Source organism: Thalassophryne amazonica, chromosome 1 (genome assembly GCF_902500255.1).
Source record: "Thalassophryne amazonica chromosome 1, fThaAma1.1, whole genome shotgun sequence".
Lineage (NCBI taxonomy): Eukaryota > Metazoa > Chordata > Actinopteri > Batrachoidiformes > Batrachoididae > Thalassophryne > Thalassophryne amazonica.
This window is the reverse complement of record NC_047103.1, coordinates 173,534,906-173,558,409: the sequence shown is the minus strand read 5'-3', so window position 1 is coordinate 173,558,409 and position 23,504 is coordinate 173,534,906. Positions and strand designations below refer to the sequence as shown.

The following is a 23,504-nucleotide window of genomic DNA, read 5'->3' as shown; positions in this document are numbered from 1 at the left end:
AAGGGTTAAATCCCCGCTCAGGATTGTAACTGGGAGTCGTGTGGCAATCTGTGTGTGTCCCACGTGAATGTTTTGACCCCCCCTTAGCCCAGTCTCTGAGGGCGGTTGTTGTGGCCGTTTGGGGCAGTTTTTCTGTGTGTGCTCCTTTGAGCTGCAGAGAAAATACTCCCCGCGGATCAGCCTCCTCATTTTGGCCCTGTGCGTTTCCCTAACAATGTCAGCAGGGCGAGCTGTTGCCCCACGGAGCGCTGCGGCTGTGGAGCGTGGGGAGGGCGGCCCCTTTTCGAACCCGGAAGGGAGAGGGACGGCGCGTATCCGGCCACGTCCTTCGCCTCGCTTCCGACGGCGTTCCTCCAACCGATTGTCTAACCGTATAACGAGATCGATAAGCCCATCTAAATCCCGCGGTTCCTCCTTAGCTACCAGATGCTCCTTCAGGACCGATGACAGTCTGTTTATGAAGGCGGCGCGGAGCGCAACGTTATTCCAGCCGGACCTCGCAGCCGCGATGCGGAAGTCGACTGCATATTCGGCTGCGCACCGGCGCCCCTGTCGCATTGACAGCATCATTGTTGAAGCGGTCTCTCCTCTGTTAGGGTGATCAAACACTGTTCTGAACTCCCCCACAAACCCAGTGTATGCTGATAACAACCGTGAGTTCTGTTCCCAGAGCGCCGTAGCCCAGGCGCGTGCCTTACCCCGAAGCAGAGCAATCACATAAGCTATTTTACTAGCATCTGACGTGTACATGACGGGACGTTGTGCGAAGACGAGCGAACACTGCATGAGAAAGTCCGCGCACGTCTCCACACAACCTCCGTACGGCTCTGGAGGGCTTATGTATGCTTCAGGGGATGGTGGGAGGGGTTGTTGAAGCACCACTGGAACGTTCATATCCTGCACAGGGTCGGCAGGAGGAGGAGCTGCAGCAGCGCCCTGAGCGCTCGCCGCCACCTGCGCGGAGAGAGCCTCCACCCTGCGGTTCAGGAGGATGTTTTGCTTGGTCATTTGATCCAACCGAGCCGTAAAGGCGGTGAGAATGTGCTGCAGCTCACCAATCACGCCTCCTGCAGACGCCTGCGCTCCCTGCTCTCCCATTGGTCGTTCAACAGCCGGGTGACGCCCCTCGGAGTCCATGACGCTGGCCGAGATATCCTGTTGTGACAGTGTAGTGACACGGACCCACAACAGGGGGCGCAAATGAACGGTCAATAGATGAGCCAAAAAATAACAATTTAATGTTGTGAAGGTGCACAACGAACATACAGACAATCTCAGAATATGATTACAGTCAATCCACAAAGGTGACATGTGGGCAGGCTCGAGGATAGAAGACGTCTGTCCTGAGAAGAGCCGGAACCACACGATTTCCGCCGCCACCGAACCTGGTGAATACTGGAGCCGCCGAGTCCCGAATTCCCAGGTGATCAACGTCCCCGACTGTCGGATCTGGTACTGCTGGCGAAGAACAAAGACAGTCAAGTGTGGGTCTGTGTACACCCCGTAACAACAACGGTGGGAATGCCACCTCCACCTCTCACTCAATATTCTGTAGAGTACCGCAGTGATTCCTCAGGGGAAAAGAGTGCCGTCCTGCACTCACTCAGCTTCCACAGAAAGAGGAACCGGTACTCCTGCAAACACTCACAATATACAGATATATTGCAAAACACAAACGGCTGAGTCTATTACCTCCAAAGAAGTACGATATCTCGGCAACGAGGTGGAGATGACGTCTGGTCTTTATGGAGTGAGATGACGTAGAGTAGATGGGTGACAGCTGTCAAGAGATAATGAGTGACAGCTGTCACCCCCGGCTGTGTCCGTGGCGGCAGCGCCCTCTCGTGCCTGAAGCCTGCACTTCAGGCAGGGCGCCCACTGGTGGTGGGCCAGCAGTACCTCCTCTTCTGGCGGCCCACACAACAGCAGTTAGCCCTTGTAATCCAAGATTTAATTCATTCAGACGCGAAAAAATGTCACAAAGATAAGCCAGACTAGTGAGAAATTCTTTGTTGTGCAAATGTTCTGACAGGGCAAAATCATGTTTACTGAAGAAAACTTTAAGTTCATCTCTCAATTCAAAAAAGCGAGTTAATACCCTGCCTCTTGAAAGCCAGTGCACCTCTGTGTGTAATAACAGCGTCTCATACTCACTGCCCATTTCATTACACAACGCAGCAAACAAGCGCAAGTTCATGGACCTGGCTTTCACAAAGTTGACCAAGTTTATGGTGATGTCCAAAACATTCTTGAGGTGAGCAGGTATACCCTTTGCGGCCAGCGCCTCACGGTGGATGCTGCAGTGTACCCATGTGGCATCTGGTGTCACTGCTTGAATGCGTGTCACCACACCCCCGTGTCTGCCTGTCATTGCCCGTGCGCCATCTGTGCATATGCCCACACATCTATCCCACATTAGCCCGTTTGTGTTCACAAAGTTATCCAGCTTTTGAAAAATGTCAAGTGCAGTGGTCCTTTCCTCAAGAGGTTTACAAAAGAGGATGTCCTCTGTTACTGTCCCTTCATGTATGTAACGCACATATACAAGGTGTGCAAGGCCAGCAACATCTGTGGACTCATCCAGCTGTACAGCGTAATACTCGCTGCCTCTTACCCGCTGAAGAAGCTGTTTCAAAACATCCTCAGCCATAGCACTGATGCGTCGAGAAACTGTGTTGTTCAATGACGGGATAGTCTGTATAGTCTTTTTTGCCTTTTCCCCCAACATTGCTCCAACCATATCTGAGGCAGCAGGGAGAATTAAAACCTCCACTATAGTGTGTGGCTTGTTAGTTTTACCGACTCTATAGCTGACCATGTATGATGCTCGCAGCCGGTTCCTGTTGGCAGTGTCTGTCTCTGCGATACAACTTTTACTTGCAGATAATAGTTTCAGCTGACACTCAAAGTATTCACGTGGTTTATTTTTCAAATGGGGATGACTGGTCTCTAAATGCCTACGCAATAGTGATGGCTTCATTGCATTTTGCGATAGAACTTTTGCACAATTAACACACTGAGGGCGAAGAAATCCACCGTGTTAACACACGTGAAACCAAGAGCAATGTAGTTGTCATCCTATTTGCGATTCTTTGATGTCTTATTCTCTCGATTAAATACGAGGTCTATTAGAAAAGTATCCGACCTATTTATTTTTTTCAAAAACCGCCGCCGCGACACGTGGAATTCCTCCGCACGTCTGTCTCAGTGTGCCGAAAAAGTGCTGATGTCCACGTCTTTTCACAATTCCTGTGCTAGCCAGATGACATCCCAGATAAAACACAGCGTCCAGTTTGGAAATGAACGGCACATTCCACTGTTACAGGAGTTTTTGTCATGGAAAGAGGAGTGGAGGCTTCGCGTCGCGGCGGTGCCGCATGGCACAAAGCAACGCCGTGATGAAGCCTCACAAGACATGTTCTGGCATGTCCAGGCACATCCACAATTTCTCGGATAATCACTCGATGGAAAAACCACCGACAGCTGTCTGAACGCCATCTCAAAGCCGTCCTGTGAGACCAAAACGGAGGTGGTTTTGTCTCGCTCCAGTAGCAAATCCATCGTGACGCGCGAAGCTTCCGCTCGGCTTTCCATGACAAAATCTCTTGTTAAAAGTGAAATCTTCTGGAAAATGGTTGATGTCTAGCTCTTGTGATAACCAGAGAAATTGCACACGATGGTCATGGATCCATACAGCCATCCGTTTAGAAATGAAATGGTCGCTCAGCCTGTCGATGGCGGCTTCAGAGCGCGGCGCACCACCAGTCGCTCTGGGCCGCCCTTAAAGCGACAGTAACACTCTGTAATCTCTTAAAAAAAAGTTAAAATTTTCACCAAAAACCATCTGAATTTCTCGAATGGTGTCCACTTTGATGTCCCTCACAGTTTCTGAAAAAATTTTGATCAAGCAAAGTGGCAGTCTCTGAGCAATTCCTAAACAATGAAAAAAACGAGAGGGGTGGACCACTCCTCACTCAAAGCCTGCTCACAGGCGAATGACGCAACCGACAGGCGTGAAAAAACTCACGCATGCGCACGAAGGTTCAAGCTTGGCTGATGCAATCACACGTGATTCAAATCCATATGGTTTTTGAAAAAAAAAAAGGTCTGCTGTCTCACACTGCGATGCTCTGCGTTGCTGTCACCGCTGTCCTCTTTGATGCTGCTGGCTACGCTAGCGTGACTCTCACTAGCCACACAAACATTGGGGTCATTGATCAGACCTGAGTCCGTCATAGTCGCTGTAGTTTTATTTATATAGCGCCAAATCACAACAAACGGTTGCCCCAAGGTGCTTTATATTGTAAGGCAAAAGCCATACAATAATTACGGAAAAACCCCAACGGTCAAAACGACCCCCTGTGAGCAAGCACTTGGCGACAGTGGGAAGGAAAAACTCCCTTTTAACAGGAAGAAACCTCCAGCAGAACCAGGCTCAGGAAGGGGCAGTCTTCTGCTGGGACTGGTTGGGGCTGAGGGAGAGAACCAGGAAAAAGACATGCTGTGGAGGGGAGCAGAGATCAATCACTAATGATTAAATGCAGAGTGGTGCATACAGAGCAAAAAGAGAAAGAAACACTCAGTGCATCATGGGAACCCCCCAGCAGCATACCTGCTGCTATAGTATTGTTTCAGACAGCTTATCACAATTACAGCGTGTTATGACATTTTTTTTTCTTTTTTGCTCATTGCCCTGCGTAACCCCCACAGGCACTCACGTACCCCCGGGGGTACGCGTACCACCATTTGGGAACCACTGACTTAACCAATTTAAATATCTGTAATCTGGATAATTTAAGCGATTTAAGCATCTATAATGTGCATACTGTGGGGAAAATAAGTATTTTATCCCCTGTCAGTTTGCCTGTTTTCCCACCTACAAAGAATGTAGAGGTCTGTAATTTTTTATTTATTTATTTTTTATTCATTTATTTGTATGTTACTGCTGCAAATAAGTATTTGACCACCTACCAACCAGCAAGAATTCTGTCTCTCACAGACCTGTTAATTTTTCTTTAAGAAGCCCTCTTATTCTGCACTCTTTACCTGTATTAATTGCACCTGTTTGAACTTGTTACCTGTATAAAAGACACCTGTTCACACACTCAATCAATCACACTCCAACCTGTCCACCATAGCCAAGACCAAAGAGGACACCAGGGACAAAACTGTAGACCTGCACAAGGCTGGGATGGACTACAGGACAACAGGCAAGCAGCTTGGTAGAAGATAACAACTGTTATGATTATTTATTAGAAAGTGGAAGAAACACAAGATGACTGTCAGTCTCCCTCGGTCTGGGATTCCATGCAAGATCTCACTTTGTGGGGTAAGGATGATTCTGAGAAAGCTCAGAACTACACAGGAGGACCTGGTCAATGACATGAAGAGAGCTGGGACCACAGTCACAAAGATTACATTAGTAACACATGATGCTGTCATGGTTTAAAATCCTGCAGGGCAGCAAGGTCCCCCTGCTCAAGCCAGCACATGTCCAGGCCCGTTTGAAGTTCATCAGTGACCATCTGGATGATCCAGAGGAGGCATGGGAGAAGGTCATGTGGTCAGATGAGACCAGAATAGAGCTTTTTGGAATCAACTCCACTCACCATGTTTAGAGGATGAGAACAACCCCAAGAAAACCATCTCAACCGTGAAGCATGGGGGTGGAAACATCATACTCTGGGGGTGCTCTTCAGTAAAGGGGACAGGATGACTGCACCGTATTGAAGGGAGGATGGATGGGGTCATGTATTGCAAGATTTTGACAAACAACCTCCTTCCCTCAGTAAGAGCATTGAAGATGGGTCATGGCTGGGTCTTCCAGCATGACAATGACCCCAAACACACAGCCAGGGCAACTAAGGAGGGGCTCCATAAAAACCATTTCAAGGTCCTGGAGTGGCCTGGCCAGTCTCCAGACCTGAACTCAATAGAAACTCTTTGGAGGGAGCTGAAACGCCAAACCTGAAAGATCTAGAGAAGATCTGTATGGAGGAGTGGACCAAAATCCCTGCTGCAGTGTGTGAAAACCTGGTGAAAAACTACAGGAAACATTTGACCTCTGTAATGGCAGACAAATGTTTCTGTACCAATTGTTATGCTCTGTTTTTCTTGGTGGTCAAATACTTATTTTATGCAATAAAATGCAAATTATTTATTTAAAAATCATACAATGTGATTTACTGGATTTTTTTTTTTTTTTTCAGATTCTGTCTCTCACAGTTGAAGTGAACCTTTTATAAAAATTACAGACCTCTACATTCTTTGTAGGTGGGAAAACGTGCAAAACTGACAGGGGGTCCCCACTGTAACTTAACCAAATTAAGCATCTATAATGTGGATAACTTAACCGATTTAAATGTCTATATTGTGGATAATTTAACCAATTTAAACGTCTATCATCTGGATAATTTCACTGATTTTTCAATTTCAATTTATTTTCATTTATATAGCGCCAAATCACAACAGAGTTGCCTCAGAGCACTTCACACAGGTAAGATCTATCCTTACCAACCCCCAAAGCAACAGTGGTAAGGAAAAACTCCCTCTGAGGAAGAAACCTCAAGCAAACCAGACTCAAAGGGGTGACCCTCTGCTTGGGCCATGATACAGACATAAATTACAGAACAATTCACAGAACAATTCACGGACGAATATACAAGAAATGCTGTTGGTGCACAGGACAGGAGGATCGCCAACACAAATACAACTCCCATCTCTGGATGGAGCTGCACCTTAAACAGAGAAAAAAAAACAGAATCAGGCATCAGAAAGACAAAAAATACAGTATAATTTGTCAGCATTAAACAACAAGAAAACAGAAATACTAAGGTGATCGCCGGCCACTAGCCCTAAATGTCACTAAAAGACCCAGAATTTAGGTAAAGTTGAGGCCGCTGCCCGCTCCCATTACTAATAAATGAATTAAAAGAGTAAAACGCGTAAAACAAAACTGTACCAGTATGCTAGCCATATGAAAGGGAAAATAAGTGCGTCTTAAGTCTGGACTTGAAAATCTCCACAGAATCTGACTGTTTTATTGACGCAGGGAGATCATTCCACAGGATAAACTGTAATGCTGGTTTAAATATCTGTAATCTGGATAATTTAACTGATTTAAGCATCTATAACGTGGATATCTTAACCAATTTAAATATCTGTAATCTGGATAATTTAACCGATTTAAATGTCTGTAATCTGGATAATTTAACTGATTTAAGCATCTGTAACGTGGATATCTTAACCAACTTAAATATCTGTAATCTGGATAATTTAACTGATTTAAGTGCCTACAACATGGATAACTTAACCAATTTAAGCGCCTATAACATGGATAATTTAACCAATTTAAGCGTCTATAAGGTAGATAACTTAACCCAGTGATTCTCAACCGGGGTGCCGCGGCACCCTAGGGTGCCGTGATCGATCGTCAGGGGTGCCGTGGGTATTTTTCATATTCGCGATTACCATGAATTTATTTTATCCATAAAGCATAAAACGACTCAGCCTCGCGTGCTGCAGCCTCGCTCTCGTCTTAAGGCGGGACAATAACAAGGAGGCTGACGGCCGATTAAAACAGTGCCGTCTCCTTCAAAAGCCGTCTAAAATGCGGAGCTGTTGGTGTGTGTGTCAGTGCCTGTGTGTGTGTGTGCGCGCGCGGAGTTAACAAGCTGCAGACTGCGAGGGAGGGGGTGGCTGAGGGAGATTCCTGAATGCAGGCGCGACACGTTCAGTGCGCAGCGAGCGCGGAGCAGAGAGGATTTTAACCCAAGTGAACGTTAACAAAACGGAAACATGAAGCTGCCTTTACTTCTCTCTGAATTTTCTCTAAAGGTATGATTCTGCCGTTACCGTCCTGTTCACACCATGTGTGCGTCGTATGCTGAATTTATGAGATCATGAGATGAAATAAATGGTCAAATATCTTTAAAAACATATTTAAAAAATGAGAATATATGAATGAACTGAGCCACAAAAAAAAAAAAAACAATGTTCAGACGCAGAGATCACAAAAAGCAGGTAAGAACTCTGAACTTTAACAGCTGTTATTTTCCAAAGGTATTTATTTGTTCAATCTTGAGCTTAATGCAGTGTTTAAGCACAAAACGTGACTGATGAGGAGAAACAATTTCAGAAATGCAACAGAAACAACCACAAATCAGAAAAAGTTGGGACTGTATGTAAAATGAAGATAAAAATAAAAATGTTGCACCATTCCCAGTTTCTCCACTCACAGAAGCCAAACGTTCTTCCAGAGTTGTGTAATTATACTACAATAGTAGAATATAAAGAAGGGAAAAAAAAGAAAAAAAATAGACAATATATTCGTCAATCGCAATTATTTGTCTGACAATTAATCGTCTCCAGAAATTCGTAATCGTGGCAGCCCTACTTGAGATCAGAGCGCAAAATGCTTGAGGATTTTCGAAATGCGGTGTTTTCTGTATCGATTTTCTATTGCGATAATTGGGTTTTGCGCAAAACCAGAGGTAATAGAATTATAATATTATTTTGGTTGGTGGTGTGCCGCAGGATTTTGTAAATATAAAAAGGGTGCCGCGGCTCAAAAAAGGTTGAAAATCACTGTCTTAACCGATTTAAATATCTGTAATCTGCATAATTTAACTGATTTAAGCGTCTATAACGTGGATATCTTAACCAATTTAAATATCTGTAATCTGGATAATTTAACTGATTTAAGCATCTATAACGTGGATATCTTAACCAATTTAAATATCTGTAATCTGGATAATTTAACTGATTTAAATGTCTGTAATCTGGATAATTGATTTAAGCGTTTATAACATAGATATCGTAACCAATTTAAATATCTGTAATCTGGATAATTTAACTAATTTAAGCGTCTATAACATAGATATCTTAACCAATTTAAATATCTGTAATCTGGATAATTTAACCGATTTAAGCGTCTATAACATAGATATCTTAAACAATTTAAATATCTGTAATCTGGATAATTTAACTGATTTAAGCGTCTATAACGTAGATATCTTAACTGATTTAAATATCTGTAATCTGGATAATTTAACCGATTTTTTTTTTTTTTTTGCCAGCTTGCACTCGACCGAGACGGACGCACTTTTCTCTTCTCTCTCCCTCCTTATCTTTCCTGCTTCTGTGGCGTGTTGTCTGTGAGGCTGCAGCTTTGCTCTTCTGGAAACGACAAAATGGATCTGTTAAAGTGGTCTCTGAATGCAATTGACACTATTTTTTCTACAAGACATTCGGGGGCGGAGGACCCGACCTGTCCTGCCGGGACGCATGAGATGGGTTACGTGATGGACTCGTGGAGGAGATGGCAGGTCATGTGCCTTTACATGCTTTCTGTGGAGGACGTCGAAGATGTGTACATATTTGGCTTGGTGGTGACCGGCTTTCTGATGTGTGGAGCGGGCACTTTGCTGGTTTACCGGAAAATCAAGAAAGTGGAAGCAGCTTTGATTGGTCCGTCCAGGCTGCCCTACATGATTGATTCGATTGGGAAGGCAGTGGCTGCGCAGTCGGCAGGGGTTAACCGCGCATTGGAAAACATCTCGAGCAGGATCGCAGCCCTGGAAACCCGCTATGACCGTCTGTGAAGACCACATTCTACATTCAGATGCATTGAGAGCCACTCTGTTCTCAGAACTGTGGAATCTTTCAGGCGTCTGCTAATATGGCTATTCATTTGGCTTCCCCAAATACAGCTGCATTTCAAGGTCGCTGTGATAAAACCTCCTCAGAAGATCAACACTTAAGCCTCGCTCCCTGGTCTTCCCCCCTCCCCTCAGCTTCTCCAGCTCTGTTAGAACTGTTCAGGACTGCTCAGACTGCGCAGGGCTGCTCCCTCCCCCTCCAGGATTGTCGGACAAGGCCGTTGACGGCGCCAAACAGGCTGCCTCCGGAGTGTTCTGATAAACTGGTCCTTTCAAATCTCGGTTGTCGTCCTGTGTCCTTGTTTTTGTCTGTGATTATTGTTTTTCTGTGCTGATGGGGATTTTTTTTTTCCTCATTGCTGCTGTGTAATGCAGCAGCTATGAGGGTTTTTTTTTTCTCCTTTTCCCTCGTGTTTTGCATTCATATATATGTTTATGTACCGGGCCGGCCTATGTGTTGTGTGTTGTGTGTGTGTTTGTTATGGGTCGGTGTTGGTTTGCTCAGCCCTGCTGTTGACCAAGGCAGGGATGTACATCTGGAGCTGGTCCCCGGGCGCCTAATGGCGACTTCTGCTCCTACTGGCAATTAGGATTGGGTTAAATGCAGTAGACACATTTCATTGTGCAGGGAACATGTTCATGTTCTATTGTGCATATGACAATAAATTTCTTTGAATCTTGAATCTTTGAATTTAAGCGTCTATAATGTGGATAATTTAACCTGTTTAAGTGTCTATAATGTGCATAACTTAACTGATTTAAACGTCTATAATGTGGATAACTTAATCAATTTAAGCATCTATAATGTGGATAATTTAACCAATTTAAGTGTCTATAATGTGCATAACTTAACCAATTTAAACATCTATAATGTGGATAACTTAATCAGTTTAAGCATCTATAGTGTGGACAATTTAACCAATTTAAGTGTCTATAATGTGCATAACTTAACCGATTTAAACGTCTATAATGTGGATAACTTAATCAATTTAAGCGTCTATAATGTGGATAATTTAACCAATTTAAGTGTCTATAATGTGCATAACTTTACCAATTTAAACGTCTATAATGTGGATAACTTAATCACTTTAAGCATCTATAGTGTGGATAATTTAACCAATTTAAGTACCTATAATGTGGATAACTTAACCGATTTAAACGTCTATAATGTGGATAACTTAACCGATTTAAGTATCTGCAATCTGGATAACTTAACCGATTTAAGTGTCTAGAATCAGAATCAAAATCAGAAAAGTTTTCCCTCCTACCTTGAGGGTACGGTGCTTTCCCAACAACCACCCCTGGGTGACCCCTGAGCTGAACGTCCTGATGAACCAGAAGAAGAGGGCTTTCAACTCGGGAGACAGAGAGGAGCAGTGTAGAGTCCAACAGGAGCTCCAGTGGAAGATCCAGGCAGCCAAGGAGGAGTATGGAAGGAAGATGGAGGAGCAGCTGGCCCGGAACAACGTCAGAGACGTGTGGAGATGCCTCAAGACTGCCTCCGGATTTGGGCAAGGTGCCAGGACTGCAGATGGAGATTCTCGGTTCACAGAGGAGCTAAACAGCTACTTTAACAGTTTTGGCTCCTCCACACCTGCCCCCCTGCCTGCTCCCGGCCCCCCACGTCTCCAGCAGCCAGCCCTCCAGTCCCTCTGACCCGCCCACCTTCTACCCCCCCGGTCACTTCCACTGCACCACGGACCCCGTCCCTCCTCTCCCGGGACTGTATTCAGCACCAGCCCACCTCAGCTCACACCTCAGCTCCACCCTCCCTCTCCCCCCCTCACTGTAACTCCAACCGAGGTGAGAGGCCAGCTCCTGCGGCTGAAGCAGAGGAAAGCAGCAGGACCTGATGGGATCTCCCCGAGGCTGCTGAGGACCTGTGCAGATGAGCTCTGTGAGGTCCTCAGCCACATATTCAACATGAGCCTCAGCCTGGGGGTGGTCCCCACCCTGTGGAAGACCACCTGTATGGTCCTGGTTCCCAAAACACCGCTCGCCAAGGAACCGGCCCACTACAGACCAGTTGCCCTGACCTCCCACCTCATGAAGACCATGGAACAGCTCATCCTGTTTCACCTCCACACCGTGGTGAGCAACACCCTGGACCCACTGCAGTTCGCCTGCAGGCCCAACATCGGAGTAGATGACGCTGTCATCTACCTGCTGCAGCGAGTGCTCACCCACCTGGAGACCAGCGGGAGCGATGTGAGAGTCATGTTCTTTAATTTCTCCAGCGCTTTCAACACCATCAGACTGGCGCTGCTGCGGGGGAAGCTGGAGGATGCAGGTATGGATGGACATCTTGCCACCTGGACCATCGACGACCTCACTGGCCGCCCGCAGTACGTGTGGCTGAGCGGCTGTCAGTCTGAGGTGGTAAGGTGCAGCACCGGGGCCCCCCAGGGCACCGTCTTTTCGCCTTTCCTCTTCACCCTCTACACCTCGGACTTCACCTACAACATGGACAGCTGCCACCTCCAGAAGTTCTCTGATGACTCCGCCATTGGACATGCCTATCTCGGCTTTCAGTGCTTACCAGTCGAGTGAGTATAAGAGAAATTGCGGAGAGCTGGGCATGTCCCAACTTGTCCTCTGACAGTCCAAAATGGAGATGTTCTTTGTCTCGCTCCATCAGTGAATCCATCGTGACGCACGAAGCCTCCGCGCTGCTTTCCACGACAAAATCTCTTGTTAAAAGTGAAATCTGCCGGAAAATGGCTGATAACCAGAGAAATTGCACACGACGGTCCCGGATCCACACAGCAATCCGTTTAGAAATGATCTGGTGGTTTCTGCCTGTCCATCGCGGCTCGGAGCGCGGCGAGCCTTGCGCCATTGTGGGCCGTCCTTAAAGCGGTAGTAACACTCCTTAATCTCTGTGAAGCCCATAAAATTTTCACCGAAAGCCATCTGAATTTTCCGAATGGTTTCCAGCTGCCTGTCTCTAACAGTTTTCTGAAAAAATTCTGATGGAACAAAGCCCAAATCATTCCGCCATTTCCTCGCAATGAAAAAACGACGAGAGGGGTGGACCAGTGCTCACTCAAAGCCTGCCCACAGGCGAATGACGCAACCGACAGGCGTGAAAAAACTCACGCATGTGTACGAAGGTTCAAGCTTGGCTGACGTAAAAACATATGAATCAAATCCATACATTTTTTGCATAAAATAAAAAGGTCTGTTACTTTTTGGACAGACCTCGTATATGAGCTAAATATAGATAAATATATAAGATATATATATATACACATAATGTGCATAACATATGACTGAACAAGTTCACAACATTAGGAAATTGCTGCAGTACTTGGTGCTAACATAAAAGACAAAATTCTGTGCAAAAAAAATAAAAAAATTAATAAAATACAGCAGTAAAACAGAGCAGTAAAACAAATAATAAATAATAAAAACTTTACACTATAACAGTGTTACAAAATGTACAGAATGTATATGAGCTAAGATAAATATATAAGATATATATACATATACGCACACATACACATAATGTGTATAACTTAACCGATTTAAGCGTCTATAATGTGGATAACTTAACTGATTTAAGTGCCTAAAACATAGTAGAGAAGCTTGAATCTTCGACTGGACTGGGTTGCTTGACACGAGGACGCTTCGCTTCAAATTGCAGATGCTTCCTCAGCTAAAATTCTTGCTCTGGTAGTCTGATTTCTGTCTGACCCTTGTCGAGAACAAACAGAAGCCACAAAAGCTGGAGTTTTAAACCTAACCAGACACCTCCTACCGAGAGGCTGACTGCTATTGGCTAGTGACTAAACAATTGCTTTAATTAGCACCTATTGTGCTCTAGTTAGCACCCTCCTAATGACAGGGTAATTGTCCCTCCTAACGATGGGACTGACGCCTCTCCTGATGGCGTGAATGACTCATTACCATGAACAAAGGACTGAAACTGCTTTGACCTGAGTACCCCATTGTAAACAGGGGGCAAAGCGTGTCTCAGACCCCCTCCCCGGTTAAGGCTGGGTTTCAACTGTTTCACATAGAATGCCTCTTTCACCCCTCTCTCAAACCATTTCTTCTCTCTGGCTAAGATTTTAACGTCCTTGTCCTCAAACGTGTGGTTAGTGTCTTTAAGGTGGAGATGAACTGCAGACTGAGGTCCACTGACGACCTCTCTGCGGTGCTGGTATAGCCTTTTGTGTAATGGTTGCTTAGTCTCACCTATGTAGTGTTCGTTACAGTTTTCCTGACATCTGATAGAATACACTACATTGCTCTGTTTGTAACGAGGGATCCTGTCCTTGGGGCGAACTAATTTCTGTCTCAAGCTGTTAACAGGTTTAAAGTAAACTGGGATTTTGTGCTGTCTGAAGATCCTCTGTAGTTTTCCCCTACTCCTGCTAAATAAGGGAGAGACACTCCTTTTCTTCTTGGCTCCGTCTCCTGTCTATCTGGTCTCTTTGTTCTCTGGGACTTCTGCACTTTATCCAGGGACCATTGTGGGTACCCACATACATATATCTGTAACATGGATAACTTAACTGATTTAAGCATCTATAATGTGCATAACTTAAATTTAAATGTCTTTTAAACAGCTTTTCATCCAGTAACCAGTTTTGAAGGGTTTACACTTTGTGCTACTTGTTTTAAATTACAAAAAGAGTTTTGATTGGTTTGTAAAAATGTTTGATTTGTTGATGAAACAAATCATTTGAACGGGTCTCTCTGATGTGTGAGCAGACGTACTGGACATGTGGTTGTAAGAAGTAATAACTGGTGTTCATTGTTCATGAGGTAGTTGTCGTCTGAACAGACGTGTTGTACTTGTCGTGGTATTTGGAGTGTCATGTTCTGTCTGTCAGTGTGCGATGCCTCAGCAGTGGCGAGCGGCAGATGGTCGGCTGATCCAGATGGACAACCAGGATACGATCCGAGCCAGAGAGCTCCGAAATCTGTATGATGAGGTGAACCTGACCACCATGAGCCAGGACCAACGCCTCCAAGTCCTCGCCACGCTCAGACACACTGTGAAGGTATCACACACACAGACAGGGGGTGAGGTGAGGGCGGGGTGATGTGGCTGTACTATTGTCTCTGTCCACACTGGACAGGAGCACCACTGTCCGCTGACCCGGGACATCGTGGAGCTGATTGAGAGGGAGACCAATCTAGTGTCACGGGGAATTCAGGCATCCAAACTGGAGGGTCTGAGGAAGAGGATCTCCACGCTCTTCCTCCAGTACATCAAAATGCCAGCATTCAACCCCATGGTGTCCAAAGTGCTGACGGTAAAGACTGGGCTCCCACAGGTGGTGAGATGGATTGTGTGGGACTCTGGAAACCCTGTAAAACATCTGATATAAATACGTGATCTCAGGTTCCTCAGGATCCTGTCCAGCTGAAAAAGGACGTCCACTTCTGCCACAGCTGCCATCGATATCTGTCTGCCGCCTCTTTTAGCCCGTCTGTGAGCGCCCGGCAGGTGGGTCGATGTCGCTACTGTTCGGGACTGGACAACGCGGCACGACAACGTGATGACATCACTTACTACGTAACCATGCTGACGAGGCTGAGACACGACGAGCAGCAGCGCAACCAAGACGCCAAGATCCCCTTCCTGCTGCAGGTTGGTCAATGCCCACAGCTGACGATGACATCATCGATCCATTTGTTGATTACTGATTCAGCCAATGAGTCTGTTCAGGGTCAGAGGGTTGGTTACTTCCTCCCTGTTCAGTGAGATCCCTTCAGATGACAAGTCCAACATCCAAACCTCTCAGAAGCACTTCAGCAGTTTCAAGGTTCAAGGAACTTTATTGTCATACCAACTCACATTTCCATGTTAGCGGTACGAAATTTGTACTCAGGTCCCAGTTATTTAAAAACATAAATAATAATTACATATAACCTATTAAAATGAATCAAAATAGTAACCAATAATGCAACATTTAATACCAGATATAGATGCATAACTATGATATTGCACTGGGAATTAATAAAACCAATATTGCACATATGTTGCACACAGGAAGTTTTTGCCCTATGGACAATTAAAGTGGTTTAGTGCAGTCTATATATGATGATGTAAATTCTTATGGAGCACAGCTCAAGTTCAACAGCCTTACAGCCTCAGAGAAGAAGCTGTTTCTGAGCCTAGTAGTTCTGCTCTGAATGCTCCTGAACCGCCTGCCTGAGGGAAGGAGCTGAAACAGACTGTGTGCAGGATGGGAGGAGTCCCTCAGAATACAGAGAGCCCCTCCCCTGCACCGTAATAAGTAGAGCTCCAAGGTGGTAGGAAGGCTGCCTCCTACAATCCTCTGTGCAGCCTTTACTACCCTCTGCAGAGCCCCCCTCTCAACAGCTGTGCAGCTGCCGTGCCACACAGTAATACAGGTGCAGAGGATGCTCTCCACTGCACAGTGATAGAAGCTCCTCAGAATGGAGCTCCCAAGTCCAGCTCTCCGCAGATTCCTAAGGAAATAGAGGCATTGATGGGTTTGCCTGACCAAACGGGAGGTATTGGCACCCCAGGTGAGATCACTAGATATGTGCACACCCAGGTACCTAAAGCTGTAGACCCCTTCCACAGCTGCTCCTCCAATATACAAGGGAGAAGGAGGGCCCTTGTTCCTCCTAAAATCCAGTACCATTTCCTTGGTTTTCTTCACATTGATGCAGAGATTATCTCTGCACCATTGTACCAGATGTTCCACCTCCTCTCTGTATATGGACTCATCATCGTCCTTGATGCGTCCCACTACTGCTGTGTCATCCGCAAACTTCACTATATGACAGCTAGGATGTCTTGCTGAGCAGTCATATGTTAGCAGAGTGAACAGAAGAGGACTCAGCACACAGCCCTGAGGTGAGCCACTGTTGAGGGTGATGGAAGAGGAGATGGTATTGTGGATCCTTACAGTCTGTGGACGGTTGGTCAGGAAGTCCAGAACCCAGTTGCCCAGTGTGGAGCTCAGACCAAGGGAGCAGAGCTTCTGCACCAGGGTCTGTGGGATGATGGTGTTAAAAGCGGAGGAAAAGTCCAAAAAGAGCAGGCAGACATATGAATTCCTGCTCTCCAAATGGGTGAGGGCTGAATGAATCAACGATGAAATGGCATCATCAGTGGAGCGGTTCCTCTTGTAGGCATACTGGTGAGGATCTACAGTGACATCAATGGGGTCTTTGATATGGGTCATGACCAACCTCTCGAAGCACTTCATAACTACCGGAGTTAAAGCTATAGGTCGGTAGTCATTCAGGCTTCTCACTGTAGAACACTTGGGGATGGAAAAATAAGAGAATCCTTCAGAACATTCTCGGTGTCTCCATCAAATCTTAAAGACAATTTACTGCTGTTCAACACTCCCAGAAACCAACCACCAGGGGGCGCTCTCCAGCCAGATAAACTGGTCTGACAGGGTCCGACAAATAAGACCCTCCATAAACGTTCCTCATCACATTTGGCTCACAGTGCAGCCGTTCACTACTTCAAAGCCGTCACGGTTAAGACCTGGATCAGAACCAGCAAGCACACAGTCTGCTTCATCAGACAGGGTTCAGAACCGCTGACCTCGGACCAGCTCAGAGATTAAATGGAGCTTACTGTTTCCAACAAATTAAAACCACATCTTTTCAAACACTTTGAGAACTTAAAGGTCACATCTGACTCCAGTCAACACTATCTTTTAAAAAATTATACCCAGATTATAAATCATTTCTTCAACTCAAGTTTGGCAGAAACCTGATAAAAGTAAAATAAGACAGAGAGCGTCTGAAAAATACGCAACAGACTGACAGCTGTGTTGATCCACGGTCAGTCCGCCTCAGTCCACTTCACGCCTTACCCCAGGACACACGGTCAGTCCGCCTGTGTCCACTTCACGCCTTACCCCAGGACACACGGTCAGTCCGCCTCAGTCCACTTCACGCCTTACCCCAGGACACACGGTCAGTCCGCCTCAGTCCACTTCACGCCTTACTTCAGGACACACGGTCAGTCCGCCTGTGTCCACTTCATGCCTTACCCCAGGACACACGGTCAGTCCGCCTGTGTCCACTTCACGCCTTACCCCAGGACACACGGTCAGTCCGCCTGTGTCCACTTCACGCCTTACTGCAGGACACACGGTCAGTCCGCCTGTGTCCACTTCACGCCTTACTGCAGGACACACGGTCAGTCCGCCTGTGTCCACTTCACGCCTTACTGCAGGACACACAGTCCTGTTGGGGATTTTTTGTAGTGAGTGAACTTAAGAGTCAAATATTGACAGGAGATGGACTTAGAAAACCAGATGCTGTATTAAAGAGATGCCAAGATTGAACAAGAAAGTCACCATCACAGCACTGGAATCTTGAAGACAGACAGCACATACACTGCTGTTAACAAGAACCCCGTCCTCTGGGCTCCCCTGCATTTTTAGCCTGCACTCGACCAAACTCCAAGTGGGCGGGCTGCCTGCTGGGTGGATCAGTGGAGCTATGTAATTGGGTGAAAAAGTGTGACTTTATGTGCAGGTGAAATGTTCACGTTGCTCATCTGAACAGTATTGATGGATGTTTGTGTCAGCATTAGCACAGAACAGACTATTTCATGACGCCTGTCTGCCCCACATGGAGACATGTAGACCTTCAGTTTGTATCAACTTGGTGTAAGGACAAGCATCATGAAATGTTCTGCCCAACAGTCCACCTGTGTCCACTTCACACCTTACCCCAGGACACATGGTCAGTCCGCCTGTGTCCACTTCACGCCTTACCCCAGGACACACGGTCAGTCCGCCTGTGTCCACTTCACGCCTTACCCCAGGACACACGGCCAGTCCGCCTGTGTCCACTTCACGCCTTACTCCAGGACACACGGTCAATCCGCCTGTGTCCACTTCACTCCTTACCCCAGGACACACGGTCAGTCTGCCTGTGTCCACTTCACGCTTTACTTCAGGACACACGGTCAGTCCGCCTGTGTCCACTTCACGCCTTACTCCAGGACACACGGTCAGTCCGCCTGTGTCCACTTCCCTTCACGCCTTACTCCAGGACACACGGTCAGTCCGCCTGTGTCCACTTCACTTCACGCCTTACTCCAGGACACACGGTCAGTCCGCCTGTGTCCACTTCACTTCACGCCTTACTCCAGGACACACGGTCTGTCCGCCTGTGTCCACTTCACTTCACGCCTTACTCCAGGACACACGGTCTGTCCGCCTGTGTCCACTTCACGCCTTACTTCAGGACACACGGTCAGTCCGCCTGTGTCCACTTCACGCCTTACTCCAGGACACACGGTCAGTCCGCCTGTGTCCACGTCATGCCTTACTCCAGGACACACGGTCAGTCCGTCTGTGTCCACGTCACGCCTTACTCCAGGACACACGGTCAGTCCGCCTGTGTCCACGTCATGCCTTACTCCAGGACACACGGTCAGTCCGCCTGTGTCCACTTCACTTCACGCCTTACTCCAGGACACATGGTCAGTCCGCCTGTGTCCACGTCACTTCACGCCTTACTCCAGGACACACGGTCAGTCTGCCTGTGTCCACGTCATGCCTTACTCCAGGACACACGGTCAGTCCGTCTGTGTCCACTTCACGCCTTACTCCAGGACACATGGTCAGTCCGCCTGTGTCCACTTCACTTCACGCCTTACTCCAGGACACACGGTCAGTCCGCCTGTGTCCACGTCATGCCTTACCCCAGGACACACGGTCAGTCCGCCTGTGTCCATTTCACGCATTACTGCAGGACACACAGTCCTGTTGGGGATTTTTTGTAGTGAGTGAACTTAAGAATCAAATATTGACAGGAGATGGACTTAGAAAACCAGATGCTGTATTAAAGAGATGCCAAGATTTAACAAGAAAGTCACCATCACAGCACTGGAATCTTGAAGACAGACAGCACATGCACTGCTGTTAACAAGAACCCCGTCCTCTGGGCTCCCCTGCATTTTTAGCCTGCACTCGACCAAACTCCAAGTGGGCGGGCTGTCCCTGCTGGGTGGATCAGTGGAGCTATGTAATTGGGTGAAAAGGTGTGACTTTATGTGCAGGTGAGATGTTCACGTTGCTCATCTGAACAGTATTGATGGATGTTTGTGTCAGCATTAGCACAGAACAGAATATTTCATGACGCCTGTCTGCCTCACATGGAGACATGTAGACCTTCAGTTTGTATCAACTTGGTGCAAGGACAAGCATCATGAAATGTTCTGCCCAACAGTCCACCTGTGTCCACTTCACACCTTACCCCAGGACACACGGTCAGTCCGCCTGTGTCCACTTCACTCCTTACTCCAGGACACACGGTCAGTCCGCCTGTGTCCACTTCACGCTTTACCCCAGGACACACGGTCAGTCCGCCTGTGTCCACTTCACGCCTTACTCCAGGACACACGGTCAGTCCGCCTGTGTCCACTTCACGCCTTACTCCAGGACACACGGTCAGTCCGCCTGTGTCCACGTCATGCCTTACCCCAGGACACACGGTCAGTCCGCCTGTGTCCACTTCACGCCTTACTCCAGGACACACAGTCAGTCCGCCTGTGTCCACTTCACTTCACGCCTTACTCCAGGACACACGGTCAGTCCGCCTGTGTCCACGTCATGCCTTACTCCAGGACACACGGTCAGTCCGTCTGTGTCCACTTCACTTCACGCCTTACTCCAGGACACACGGTCAGTCCGCCTGTGTCCACTTCACGCCTTACTCCAGGACACACGGTCAGTTCGCCTGTGTCCACGTCATGCCTTACCCCAGGACACACGGTCAGTCCGCCTGTGTCCACGTCATGCCTTACTCCAGGACACACGGTCAGTCCGTCTGTGTCCACTTCACTTCACGCCTTACTCCAGGACACACGGTCAGTCCGCCTGTGTCCACTTCACTTCACGCCTTACCCCAGGACACACGGTCAGTCCGCCTGTGTCCACGTCATGCCTTACTCCAGGACACACGGTCAGTCCGTCTGTGTCCACGTCATGCCTTACTCCAGGACACACGGTCAGTCCGTCTGTGTCCACTTCACTTCACGCCTTACTCCAGGACACACGGTCAGTCCGCCTGTGTCCACGTCATGCCTTACCCCAGGACACACGGTCAGTCCGCCTGTGTCCACTTCATGCCTTACCCCAGGACACACGGTCAGTCCGCCTGTGTCCACTTCACGCCTTACTCCAGGACACACGGTCAGTCCGCCTGTGTCCACTTCACGCCTTACTCCAGGACACACGGTCAGTCCGCCTGTGTCCACGTCACGCCTTACTCCAGGACACACGGTCAGTCCGCCTGTGTCCACGTCAGGCCTTACCCCAGGACACACGGTCAGTCCGCCTGTGTCCACTTCAGGTCTCCCTCCGGGACACGGTCAATCTGGGCTGCTTTTAAAAATACTCATTTTAACAATTTTGACTGTTCAGCGTCAAAGTCCACAAAAAAACACTGATTTTATACTGTAAAGAAATTCTGTTTTTCATCATTCATTTTAATGGAGGGCCGCGGGGGGGGGGGGTGTTACATCAGGGTGCCCACGTTCAGTGCTCGAGATCTACCTTCCTGACACTCTTAGTTGTCTCCCTGCTCTAACACACCTGAATCCTCATTAAAAGCCTGCTAACGAGTCTTTCACTGAGTTCAGGTGTGTTGGAGCAGGGAGACAACTAAGAGTGTCAGGAAGGTAGATCTCGAGCACTGAACGTGGGCACCCTTGCCCTACATGATGTCATCAAAGTCCAGTTTTCTGAGAGGTTGATGTTTCTGAGTTTATCAGCAGCAGGTGACATCAGGCTAAATTCCTCATCTGTATGACTTCATTTCTCAGGACACATGACACCAAAAATAAAATGAAATTCATCAATATTTTCATAATTCTCTATTTATTTAGAATCATCAGCTCATTTGGCATTTTATTTGCTAGTGATATGAACTTTAAATGTTTTTAAAAGTCTTGACAGTGGAGATGTTCTTGAGGTGTTGTGTGCGCCTGTTCAGGTGGAGGATTTGCGTTACCTGGTGGAGGTGATCTGGGCTTCACGCTCCGCCTTCAGTGCTTCCAGTGACCTTGGTGATCTGCTGTTTGTCCGCTGGGATTGTGGGAAGGACTGGAGTCCTTGGAACTGCATCCTGCTGACCAAAGAAGAGACTTCAGCCCACCTACAAGTGGAAGATGTCCAGAAGGTCAGTCAGTGAAACATGCTGCTGTAGATCTTAACCCAGACACACACCTCCAGGTCCTCATGGACAGTAACACACCCCCATCCCCAAAACCTGATCCCTGACACTCTGACACTCGGCTTTCCCAAACCCTGGCCATAAATGATCGTCTTTCTGGGGAAACTGTCCTGATCTGGCCCTTTAGGGCCTGCTGGTATAGTTCTCGACCCTGTTCATCTTCCATGCTCTGAACCTTCAGTGTTTTGTTTTGTTTTGGGTTTTTTTGACAGAAGCAGGTTTGGTTTGGAAACGGTTTCTTACAGGCACTGATTCCAAATCTGCTTGTGTGGATTCCTGCAGTTCATTAAAAAAATCCATTTAAAATAATGAAAGGGCCCGGCAGAAATCCTTCAACCTTACCAACCCAGCAGGGAGGGCGTGGTCCATATGAGTGGAAGAATTGTGCTGCGCGTTCAACGCACTCACGGGTCCCGAAATCAGAGAACTCAGATTGTATGTTAGGAGAGGGGCTGCGTTTACTTTACTGCGCTGAAGCAGTTGTGCCGTTTTTGGAAGAAAACTTGTACCTGGTCATGAAAACATTTGTGATTAAAGCAGAAAGCTTCTGACACACCGTCACCAACCTGAACCCTCAGGAGTCACAGTCAGAGGCTCCACCTACTCCAGACCACAGACTGCCCAACAGTTATAATACACATCATGCATTTTATAGAAATTAAGTGAACAATTTAGCTCACAGAGGTCAAATTTGACTTTTATCGATTGATAAATTGTAAATGTCCTTCTGATTGTTTGTTGACGGTTGAGTGCAGAACCTGAACACTAATGGGGCACAGACAAACCTTGACCTATGACCTCTGCATTCAGACTCCTGTGTGGTCTGATGCTGGTCGGGTTTGAAAAATGTCAACATTCTGACATTCTGAGAAATTAAGCTTCTGCATCTGTCAGTCATTTTCACTCACAGAATGTTTCTGGAACATAAAAAACAAAAAACAATCTTTGTCAGTGCTGAAAAACTGAGTCAGAGTGAGTGCTCTCTGACGGAAACCGTCTTTGTCAAATCACAGCTCTTTTATCGTTTCTTTGTTTTGTTTTTCAGGTGTACGAGGAGATGTTTATCCATAGTATCCAGTATAAACACACTCTGGCCCGGCAGCGTTTCCAGCAGATCCAGACCATGACTGAATATCTGGACTTGGACCTGGATTCTAATCCACATCATTAAAATGTGTTTTTCTTCTTCTGTTGTGTTTAAATAAATAAATCACACCTGGTTTTGGTGGTTCAGTGTCACATCCTTTGGTCACGTGTGTCAGTTGGTCTCTGGTAGTCCTCAGTGCTCCTGGTCATCAGCCACCCTCCTCCCACCAGTCTGTGTCCTCTGAACCCCTTCACACTCTGGTCAGGATGAACCTGGAAAGGAAGCAGAACCTGACTGTCAGAGCGAGACACAAGGACGAGCCTCGGAAGGATTCATCTGCAGGACCTCACACAGTCCACGTCCAGCCTGCAGAAAAGTTTCAGTTGTAAAGTAATTGTGATCAAAATAAGGCGACAGTTTGTAAATTAATTCTGTGACGCATCAAACAGGAAGTTTGGATGAAGTTTTTTTTTTAATAATTATGTTTGTGACTTAACGTGCCATCATCCCAGTGAAGCTCAGGACTTCCACAGACACAAGGAACTAATGTGAGG

At 47.0% G+C, this 23,504-nt stretch overlaps 1 protein-coding gene across 1 annotated transcript in view; it reads left to right on the top strand.

Annotated features, from left to right (window-relative positions):
* The window catches only part of iqub (IQ motif and ubiquitin domain containing), a 123,559-nt gene extending 100,511 nt beyond the window's left edge, over positions 1 to 23,048 (top strand). Inside the window, exons 8-12 of the mRNA XM_034179750.1 lie at positions 14,501 to 14,671; positions 14,750 to 14,926; positions 15,016 to 15,264; positions 21,624 to 21,809; positions 22,909 to 23,048. Of these exons, the coding sequence (XP_034035641.1) occupies positions 14,501 to 14,671; positions 14,750 to 14,926; positions 15,016 to 15,264; positions 21,624 to 21,809; positions 22,909 to 23,034 (909 nt within the window). The 3' untranslated portion in view covers positions 23,035 to 23,048. The remainder of the gene's footprint in view (positions 1 to 14,500; positions 14,672 to 14,749; positions 14,927 to 15,015; positions 15,265 to 21,623; positions 21,810 to 22,908) is intronic.
* The last annotated feature ends 456 nt before the right edge of the window (positions 23,049 to 23,504 follow it).